The following is a 12063-nucleotide window of genomic DNA, read 5'->3' on the forward strand; positions in this document are numbered from 1 at the left end:
AATTGTATGTGCTAGGTCTACTCTTAAAAAACACAAACGAATAAGAATTCTTCACTGTTTTTTTTTAATAACAGTTCAACGTGTATTCAAACAACCTAGCCTGTCTCTGGAGCTTTCGACGTTGATAGATAAAACCATTGAACGAACTACAAGTTTTACTTGACTAATTGATTAGTTAATTGTGTAGCCAATGACTGCATTACGTAGTGAGCGGAGCGAGTGAGGGACCTCTAGACCTCGCTAGGAAGGTTTACAAACCGATTATCCACGGTTTAGATACAGCCAATCTCCACAATGACACTGAAGCCAATGCTCGCCAACATAGCATGGCCTTCACTTCAATTCGGGACTTCAATTTTGTTTGAAAACGTCTCATTCTATGAAAAGTAGGCCTACGAGCTACTATAGAAGAAAATACGGCTTAGGCAGCCATAACAGTGTATACTGGTGCTGCTGTGTGTCTAAAAATATAGAAACTATATGATTTAATTTGAAAAGGTACACCGATCTAAAAGTGTAAACCTACTTACTTTGAAAACCCCACTTTTCATGTGAATAGATCCAAAAGAATATGACAACATACCTTAGTGTAGCAATAACATCAATTGGTTGATATTGGTGATTCATGAATGAGATGTTTTACCACGACTCTTCATTTTATTTAAATTACAAATGAAACTGTGAGCAATAGTCAACAACACTTATACAACCTTTCTCCAAACATAACCCTCTTCATTGACCAGCTGTTGCATTGAATACTTTTATCATTCAAACTTAAGCATGTCACCCGTAGCCCTTTAGAAATCGGACAGTGGGGCAGGGCCGCTAAGAAATTCTTCCATACCAATGACTTTCGACAAATATACACAAGCTGTATTTTCCTTCCACCATGCTCTAAGCTTCATTTTGATGTGCCATATGCCTATATCTTTATTTGGTAAATGGTCTTAACCGTTTGCATAAAATTTGATTGTATTAGTTTAATAATATAATTAAACTTTGTGGGTTTTTTTCTTTGTTACCATGGAGACCAATCAAAATTTACTTTTAAAACTCTCACCTCAGAACTTTGAAAGCCCGCGGGGCAGAGTCCTAGGTTAAATCGAAGCGGGAATAGTTCTATATGTATCCTCGGAGCTGTAGCTTCATTTGTGTGCAATTTGAGCCCAGTCGGTTCAGTAGTTTTTGAGTTGATCTAATAAAAACACACAGACAGACAGACACACAGACACCACCTCTTCTTTATCTAATATATAAAATTCTCGTGTCACAGTGTTTGTCTGCAAACTCCTCCGGAACGACTTCACCGATCGTTATGAAATTTGGTGTGTAAATTCTGTAGGTATGCGAATCGGACGTAAACTATTTCCCGTTTCGAAATTCTTAAAAGGGCTCCGCCCCAGTGGCTCTGGAGTTTCCCATGTTAACCTTATGAGAAATGGAATTAATGAATCTTAACAGCTGTTTCAATTAAACAAGTTAGTTCTGTTCTATGATGTTCAATAGCATTAAAGTTACAAGGATTATCAACAGGGTGCAGCACTATTATTTCTTTTACATTTATGACAACAGCTAATTTGCAACCAAAAGGTGAGTGAGCGTAGCGAACGAACTTCAACCTGGAGGCGAGTTAGCGTAGCGAACGAGCTAACCTGAAGGCAAGTGAGCGCAGCGAACGAGCTCCAACCTAAAGGTGAGTGAGCGTAGCGAACGAGCTCCAATCCAAAGGTGAGTGAGCGTAGCGAACGAACTTCAACCAGGACGTGATTGAGCGATGCGAACGAGATCATCTTGAAAATTAAACGTAACGGTACTTTCTTTCCATCGGTCTGTCTTAGGGGAAACCTATAACTTAGGCGATACGAAGTTCGCCGGGTCAGCTAGTAATAGTATAGATAGATGGATAGATAATGGATTTTAAATAAGTTACAAATATTGGTATCGTCTGAACACTCGCCTAGTAATGCCTCGAGATGAGTTGATGGTAATTATATGTAAGTTATGTTGCCCAACTAAGATAAAGTTTTTTTATGTACCCTTGACATACCGTTTACCTGGATGACCACGTTCAACCTTTAGGTTGATAGAGATGGGGTACAAGTCCACAAAAAGTAAGTGCTCTAAAGAAAAATAACATGTAAACTACTGTAATTGAATTTACCAAAGATTAAGCTTCATTTTACCACAGATAAGAATTTCTGCACAAAAATGTATAAATAAGCCGAACATGATTTTAAGTTACTTTGCAAGACGTACTGCTTTACTTGCTACTTTAGTTTTGCTGGTGTTCTAATTGTATTATTTATTAATGCATTACTTTACATCATACGTACGTAAGCGCTTGGAACCACTTACTTATAAAATTAAAAACAGTAAAATGAAGTTTAAAGCTTTGCAATAGTAAATGATAAGCTTTGACTATGAGTCAATGGTATAAGTAAAATAATTTATCTTTTTCAATTAGGTTTATTTACAATGTTTTTTTTTTATTTTAGTTGGAACAGCTTCTCTTAAGCATAAACTTGGCAAACAACGTCGTTCTTAGAATGATTGCAGATATCTTTTTAGAGTTATTTTTATTAATACATGGTCTACACTATACAAAACAGCGTTATTAGTATTTTTACGCACTACTAAGTTATTTTAAATGAACCTTATGCAGTATTAGTAAATTACTACTTAACCTACATTTGTAACAAGGTGACTTAATTGTTAATTCGTACACTAAACAGTTATTACAAGCTAGAACAATTTACATAGTTTACCTACAGTTTAGTATTAGATAAATTACGAAAACGAGTGTACAAATGCTTAGTAATTAATTATATTACTACATTGACATGAATTAAATAAGGTTGATGAGTTAGATGGCGATTTGTTTAAGTGTTATATTCTCTGTGCAAAGATTGACATAGATTGAATATTTAGGTATGAGGTTGCATTCTGGGTATACAGTGCAGGACACAGAAATTAATTGTCGTATATAACAATCAGTATACATAAGCTTACTAATTCAAAACTACATCGAAATAAATCGGGGACGAACCAAACGATGTATTGTATTTCTTGTGAAAAGTTACACATTTGGGTATGAATCTACATCCTGGGTATATGTGAGAGTAGTTCAGGTCGTAAGGGCTGCAAAGATAAATTATAACGAATCTATAACACAATTTGAAACAAAGTTTTTCTTGTCAAAGCAGTCTCTGTTTCCACAATCTCTGGATGACGTCACTCTATTGTTTGAGGAACCCCAGGACTCCCACACATACAGGCAGGAAGGTGATGATTAGAGACCTCGACAGGACGACCGCAGAGTTGCACGCGTCTCCGAGACAGGTCCTGCAGAAAGTGTCCTTAGACTTGAGTTGGGCGCAGACGTCGAACGTGTCCGCACGGGGTATAGTGCAGCTTCGAACCACTTCATCACCGTCGTCTCCTGGAGAAATAGAGGAGAAAATGGAGGAGAGTATATGAAATTGCAATTTAACAGCTGATCATTTAGTTAGGTTTTCGACAGACAGATTGTAGAGACAAAACTGTTTATGAAAATATATTTTAAATAGGCAACGTTTTTGGTAATAGTAGGCTAACGTCTTCATAATGTTGATCTAAAATATAAAAAATATTGAAAAATTAGTAGTTTTATTTGCCTTATAACTGTCTTCAAAACATAACTTTTGAAAGGAAAAGGGTATTGCATTGGATTCGTATTGTCTCGGAAACAAATTTTGATTGTGTTATTTGCGCACTTTGCGCACGGGTACCCTCAAAGTCTATTGCTGTAAATAAATAGTTGGTGGTTAGCTAGGTGAATATAGTCACAGTACTCGACTGGTAATAAGTTCGCCAGTACCTTTTGACCCTTTTTAGAAACCAATTTCAACCTGGATTTTCAGGATGGATCTTGCTTTTATGCTATACAACTTTCGGTTTAGTAACAATGAGAAGACAGATGTGTGGCAAGGATGTCAAAAGTCAATTTAAATACGTTAATAGCAAAGTATTCCTCAAATTATATCAATCACACACACACGTAAATAAGATATAAATTATTCAAAAATTTATCATTTGGAAGTTAATTTTAATAGATTTGTGTGATTTTAAATCAAATTTGATAAAAAATCCGAAAATAAAAGTAACGTGATGTTATTTTTTTTATATATACATTTTTAATTGACAACGCTTTTGCTATTTTAGTGTGGTACAATAATTACAATTCTCTGCAGAAGATCAAATATTTATACTTTCTACATAATTTTGTCGCCGTAAGATTTTACTCAGTTCAGTATGTATAGCTTGTATTGGCGATAACACAGGAAGCCCAGTGTTGACAAGAATGTTTTGACTTGTCGTGTTTATTCTTCTTCCCTTGGCAAGTGTGATTGATAAACTGTAGACGGTCGATGTTGGTCGTCCAATAAACTGTTACAACAATCTCATAGCTTGTCCAGTGCAAAGAACCAATACTTCTTGAGATAAGCACGGTTCACCTTAGATAATTTAAACTAATAAAAAACGGTTGTGTAAACATCCTTTAACCTGGTTATCATTTAATGGGGGTTTCAACTAAATTACCACTATTAAAACCTATTTAAAAAGTGCAAAGTGTGCAATTTGAATAAACATTTTTAACATTTTGCTTTAATTACGGCATAGATGACCTGCCCTGATTAACGGGGCTTGTAATATAAACAATTTGCAATTAAATTAATTTGCACCATAGTGCTGATTTACTGGTTTTATTATCTACAGGGGAATAACGCGACGCATAAGGTATTGTCACATTTGTATGTTGATGTATAGTTTGACATTCTAAACGATGGTTACATTGTGGAAACTAACCAGGAACAATCGCAAAGTTTCGCAACAAGTATAATCACAGCAATCCTGTCTAACAAGTGGGAATTACCTTGGCAACTGGATATGACGAACGTCGCATAGGAAACAGCAAACTAAGAACATTGCGAATATTGAAAGTTGAAATATATCTAGTACCAATAGAATGGTACAATGCTATTAATACAATAGTATACACTACTTTGACACATCATATACTGTAAATACTAAGTGGGGTAATGTGCAATGATTTCAATATATTTTCAATTCAGTCTTTTCAAACAAACTTGACTCCTTTTGATTTCTTCCTATGGCCTCTTAACAGAACGCCTCAGCGAGACAAAAGTGGCAACGCCGCTGTCCCGGCAGACCGAAACAGCTGTTGCACTTAATTCATAATGGACAAGTATAGGCAATGTTTATGTTTACCCTTTTGTTATTTCTGTTATTGCCATAGCAATAGGCAGACCGGTGCAATGTTGGCACACAACACACCAACGCCGCTAGAGGTGCATATAGTAAGCTGAATTAAGAGTGAGTGTGGGATATAAAGTTATCTCTGTTGCTTAGTTTACTACCTAAAATCAGCAGTTTTTTTTTACCCAGGTAGCAGTTATCAAAAGTCTAACAATGATAAAGAAGGACATTGAGCCCAGTTTCGAATCTGCTAATATTCTGATTCAATCTTTTCATAGTCAGCTCCAGGATAGCACTAAATATTAACACCCAGGCAAAGTGTTGAAAGTATTAGCTGATAGCTTCGCTATACTGACTAAGATCAGCTATTTTTAAGCAAGAATATTTTTTAAGAGCTCAGTGTTCAAGGATAACAGGACATAGTTTAGAACCTTTTAAGATCACTCTAACCATAGACATATAGAATTAAATATATACTGACATTGCTGTGGTTAGCATAAGTTCTGGCGTCCACCGCTAGGAGCGCCGTGTAGTTATGGCACATGCGCTACGTAACTGCACGACACTCCTAGCGGTGGACGCCAGAACTTATGCTAACCACAGCACAGCTTTCGGTATATATTTCATTCTATCTGTCTATGCTTTAACTTAACATACTTACGTTTAGTGACAGCTTTCATGCAGACGAAGTCGCTGGGCTGAACACCGTGGTAGGCGCTGTAGTACAGACCGGGAATCTTCTCTCTGATATTCTGCATGGACTCGTGTGTACAGTCTTCCAGTTGATGTATGTTGTAATCCTTGTTAAATGGGTCCTTACAGTTCGGGTCCATTCTTGAAGAACACACGTAGCATTTCAGGCTCTCCCCTGCAAAATACGGCTTTAATCGAATAAATAAGTAGGGTAAATAACAAGTCTCTTATAAAGATGATCAAAATACGGATTTTTAACAAGGTTGACTGTGAGCGTGAATTAATTGCGCCAACGAGTTCCTTAATTACGCCATGTCCTCAAGGGTCCCAAGAAATGTTCCTTAGTTGCGTCAAGCCCAAGCCAGGTAGTATAATAGGGGTGAGTTGCCGGCAGAGGGAATAGCCTGATGTATAGGTGTCATCGTATCTTAACCTAACCTAACTTAACCTAACTAAACCTAACCTAACTTAAACTAACCTGACCTAACATACTCAATTATACAGTCAAAGAGGGCTGCCACTTGCGGCCCAGTTAATGAAATTATTGGGTGGCTCGCTGGTGTAGTTGGCGCAATTCAGGAATACCCGACTACCTGACTCAGGTCAGTTGGTGCCATTAATACCCGTCCATATTTTAGGCCTAGTTTCTTTCGTTATGTAAACAAGTCTTCTGGTGGAAACAAAATGTAGAACTTTGTATTAGATTATGAGTAACCTTGAAGCAGAGTCAAGTAGAAATGCTAGTCTTTTATTAGGCTATACAAATCTAAATATAGGCTGTCATCTCACCGGACAAATAGAGATACAATTGAATATGGCCATTGACTTTATGAACGAACCGCTTTCAAAGTTTACTACGATCTAAATTATTTTTCCTCCTCTTGTTTTCCCCCTTGTGGTTGGTAGTAGAGTAGATGTGACATAAAATATGCAACATAAAGCTGTCCTCTAAGTATGACTTGATTCAAAAGCGTAAATGTTAGAAATCGCAAATTTACATAATTGCTCCCTGTCTGTAGCTCAATCAATCTCAAATCAAATACATAAATTCGACGGTAATTTTTTAACTGCCCAAAAATTACTGCGAATTTTAAGTCTAGTCCAATTAATGGACATCTTTTCATAGCTTTCTAGGTTTTAGTTATTCAAATGTGCAACTCGTCAGTCTTCTACATGTGACATATTGTGCGATTGTAGATGTCGAGACGAGTGGAAGTCAGACAGCGAAGGGGTTGTCCGGGCGCCACCGCGGGGTTGAGGATCGGTCGATATGTCCCCGGTCTCCGCCAACACAACTAAGCCATAAACGAGACTGGCAGTGCTGAAATGTCAACAGCGTTTGATTAAGCAAAAAAATATCCTCAATATTGTAAAATATCCTATTAAGTAACTATTCAACTCATTAACATGAGCATTGACCTCTTGAGGCGGAATTAGACTCCCTATCTATATGGACGAGCTATAATAATTTATTATTCACATAGGACATATTTTGAGCCAATTTAGGGTGCGCGACAGTCGAATGTTTTCTCCCTCCTGTTTGACAGTTTAATTTGATATACCCCGCCGCAGCAAACCTGCAGACTAAGCGAATTTCTATTGCCTAATTGGATGTTCAATTAAAACTATTGAAATAACATCAGGTTTAACAAGTACCTAAGTTTGCTGCTATAGAGAGGGAAATAAAGTGTGTTTTAGTAAAACTAGCTGTTACCCACGGGCTTCACCCCGTTTGACTTCATAAGTTTAATAAAACTATTGATTGGTTAAGTTAAGCTGAACTAAACAAAACATAATAGAATAATACAAACAAATAATCATTCTGATTTTAATAAAGTAATAGATTGAAAGAGTAACAAACAAATAAGTACAGCTGAGGTATTTTTAACATTAGGTATAGCCTATAGAAAGTTCCCTTTAGAAAGGAATAACGACCTTAAAGGGGAATTTATAAAATAATGGATAGTTTTACACAAGGTTTCTCGTCATGACGAACATTTTAAGTACATGGTTTATGGGGGTGTAACATGTAGTTTTCTCAAAAGTTCATGGGTACTTTGGGATTGATATATGGATATTAATAGTTTAGTGTTAAATCAATAAATTTTCGAGGTTTGTTAAAAATATATCCATAAACAAGTAAACTACAACAGTTAAATTATTATGTATAAAAATAACATGAACTTTTTAAATTTAAATTTTTTTAATTTTCTTCGTAACCAAAAACCGTTAAAAACACCTCAGTACACTCAAAACTAATATTTTTGTACTCATGGGTTACCTTTATAAATTTACGTCCAAAATGGTTACCGTATCGTTTTACTAATACGAATACGAATATCGGCTATCGTTATGTCTATGCAACGGGTATTACTCCGCCAAAACAATAATAAAAAATTAAAACGAAAACTGTTGATATTGTTTACGATAAAGGAAAACAATACAGAAACAGATACAGGAACATGTACAGTCATGGAAAGAAAAACAGACACTTGATTTAAATGAAGTTGATGAAGTTTTGAAGTATTTTATTATTAAAACGTTTTTATTAGGTCGCTTTCTTGTCCGCTACAAATTTTGCAACCGATTTTATACTAACTTCCCGATGAGCTAGGGACTTGAAACTTGAAACATATCTTACAAATGGAAGACAATGCAATATTTTACAATTTAATTTTCATATTTCCCTTGGGCTACGCCCCATGGGCTTGTTTTTATTAAATCGATTTCTTGCAAATTTTGATACTTCCCGATGAGCTAGAGACTTGAAATTTGAAACATAGCTCACAAATGGATGACATTGCAATATTATATCATTTAATTTTCATATTTCCTTTCGGGCTACGCCCCATGGACTTGTTTTTATTAGCTCGCTTTCCTACAAATTTTGATATCAATTTTAAACAATGTAACCGATAAGCGAGAGACTTGAAATTTGAAACATAGCTCACAAATGCATGACAATGCGATATTATATCATTTAATTTTCATATTTCCCTTGGGCTACGCCCCATGGGCTTCCAAATTTTTCATGTTTGCATTTTGAAAGGATGTAAATATATCAACTAATTTAAGTCAGCTGTAAATACTTAAATTTGACAGTTCAAAAAGCAGAGGTTAAGAGGTACAGGTTCTGCTCCCAAGAGATTCTTTATACAAACAAACATTTCAAAATAAAGATAAACAATCTGATTGCAGATATAAAGGAGTTTGTTTATAATGTCATTTGTTATTTATTTAGTATTCTATAAAGTAAACAATAAATCAAATATATTTATATATTTATAGTTAGTAGGTAGGCCATACATGCAATCTAATACATAATTATATGCAAAGAAACTAAAAATAAACCTTAGATTTCCCACATGCCTCTGTCTTAATCTGATATAGACGCTTGAAATAGATTTAACATGCACACACATTAAAACTAAAAAGTATAAAATAATTTATAAATAAAAAACTTTTTTAAACAAAACGTTTTTAAACGCCCTAAAAAGTAGAAAATAATTTACAAATAATTTATAAATATGTTGAGAGAGTATAAATGCTTGTACGATTTAAAACGAAAAACGTGGGGTGCATGAATAGATAGTTTACAATTACCATCACCTACTGAACTAATGTATTATTATAAATTAAGTGCATGCACCCAACGTTTTTCGTTTTAAATCGTACAAGTATTTATACTCTCTCAACATATTTATAAATTATTTGTAAATTATTTTCTACTTTTTAGGGCGTTTAAAAACGTTTTGTTTAAAAAAGTTTTTTATTTATAAATTATTTTTCAACAGACTCATTCAATAAAATGAAAAAGTAATCCATTAACTCCACTTCGTTGTGTCAATTAATTAAGTAATATTTATTGAATGATCACAAGTGGACCAATTTGTTTACCTCACTTGTTAAAAAACATTTGCTAATAAACTTCTCAATGAACAGTGACTTGATAAATAGACATCAACTTCACTCATGTAATGAATATTACAATTGACCTTTGTCACCTCAAAGTAAAAGTACTTTAATGATTAAATTGTACGCTGCAAATGAAAATGAGTTTGCTATGTACTATTTCTAATGATTGAGTCATACTGCTAAATAATTAGATGGGAATAAAAATGTTTTTACTATAATATATATTATTTATATTATTATGGTTAGATATATTGAAAAGTGTATTGGTTAAAAAAGTAACTTAGTAGTAAAAAAAGAAAATTTATCAAAACACACACAATAATAAAATACGACTCGAATTCCTCCCTACACGATCGAAAGGTGAAGTCATTCCAATGGACGATAGTTCAACCGCTTATTCTTGAGGTATGTATAAATAAACAACGAATGAACAAAAATGTCCGTGTTATGTAAGAAATATGAGAAATAAATTTGTTAACAGGGTAAAACTTATTTATATTTTATTTTTGAAAAGAAAATTGTTAAAAGTATTTATCGTAAGTGTTAATCATACATTATGCTATACGATCAACGGTAATAGATTCTTAACTTCAATCTTCAATGGTGAATAAAAAAAATCATGTTTTGATATGATAGTGCTTTCAAAAGAAATAATTTTAGACGATTGAAATAAGTTTACAGGCAAATTTAATATATTAAAAAAAAACGAAGTATACAATTAAACTTATATTTTTTTACTTAAAGTACTAAGAAGATCTAAACTATTCAAAACAATGATAAAAAAGCCGAAAACAAACTAAATTCAAACCTAACCTATATTATTATGCACACTTCTTCATAATCAGCTGTTTTGTCATTTAATTGTTAAATCATCTGTCACCAGACCTACCTGAGTGTACGGAGAGGACCAGCAGGACGACAGTCACTAGATGAAGCATGGTGAAGTATAAGTCTCACAGTAAGCTACTTCATGCAAATGGTCACCAAATCAGCTGTTTTTGTCATTTAATTGAGAATAATTGACGTTGTGTAGGTGGACCTCATTACTCCAATTAGCGGACTTTCAAAACCGTCTCGTGCTCTTCTCCGATGTACCAACGTCTCCCATTCATGGCTAGTATGACTACCTATTTGTTAGTAGACTGCTTGCATATTCCGTCACTAGTATTTTAGCAGGGAACTTGTAATGGAATAACTGGTTAACTTAAACTGGTTTAACCTCTTGAGAAAAGTTGCAAGCATTTTGATGGTTTAAAATTAAACCTAACTGTATGTCCTTGGTCATGGTGAAAATGGTCCAAGAAACAGCTGATCTTCGTCAGTAAATATAGTTACAAAATCCCACAATGTTTCCATTCATATTTGGGTTATTGCATTTTGGGTTATAGTATAATATCATATTAATTATTATAATACCTAGGGACGCCATCTAGGTGCGTATTCTAAACAGAATATGAGTGAAGGAATGAAAGAATGAAGTGGGATGCATTTGTGTAGTTTTTTTACTAAGATCAGCTGTTTCATTATACAAGACCATTATTTAAAAAAAATCCAATGACAAAGGGCAACTAAATCCAGTAAATACATAAATATACGATAAAGATATGTCTGGTGTAAAAGAACTAATTAGAATATAGTAGGTAAAAGCTTAAAACATATCATTAACGAGATAAATATTTTTGGGTTTAAAGGGGCGCCTGACAATAACCCTTCACCATAATTTCAATAAAAAATAAACATGGTTTTAGCTCAAACGTTCACCTTAAATAATACAGTAGATTTCTCGCCCTATTTTATAGTCTGAAGAAGGTATCTCTGCTATAATGTATCTTTCGTGTAAGGGTACGCTTGAGTGCGTCGCAGTTTCTCCATAGTGTGCATTTAGCTCTTTTTAACGATGCTAGAAAACTAGCAAACAATCAGAAAGCAGCTCACAAGTAAATAGTATAGGTGTACTAGGTGTATATGGGTACTGCAGGCTGAAGGTGTAGTAGTATAGGTATAAAACATAAGATTCAAAATCACAAACATTCCCAAAATTACACATTCCTAATTTATAATTGAAACAAATGCCATCAGCTGATTGATAACAATGATAAATCTCTATGAAAACATGTTTAATCAATGGATAAGATGTTTATGTGTCATGTTTAAGTTCACGGTTCTAGTCGATTGTAAAGTGTATTTTCTAACAAATGT

The 12063-nt window shown here is 34.3% G+C and overlaps 1 protein-coding gene across 1 annotated transcript; it reads right to left on the reverse strand.

The window, feature by feature from the left end:
- Positions 1 to 2459: 2459 nt before the first annotated feature.
- LOC128990205 (uncharacterized) lies at positions 2460 to 10861 on the reverse strand. The gene is made up of 3 exons (XM_054412495.1): positions 10754 to 10861; positions 5918 to 6124; positions 2460 to 3439 (listed from the first exon to the last, which is right to left on the reverse strand). Exons 1-3 carry the CDS (start codon positions 10800 to 10802, stop codon positions 3237 to 3239), a joined length of 459 nt encoding a protein of 152 aa, XP_054268470.1. The 5' UTR covers positions 10803 to 10861; the 3' UTR covers positions 2460 to 3236.
- Positions 10862 to 12063: the final 1202 nt, after the last annotated feature.

The sequence above is a fragment of the Macrosteles quadrilineatus genome, unplaced genomic scaffold, assembly GCF_028750875.1.
Source record: "Macrosteles quadrilineatus isolate MER2022 unplaced genomic scaffold, UCM_ALF_1.0 Scaffold_3__2_contigs__length_128488019, whole genome shotgun sequence".
Classification (NCBI taxonomy): Eukaryota; Metazoa; Arthropoda; class Insecta; order Hemiptera; family Cicadellidae; genus Macrosteles; species Macrosteles quadrilineatus.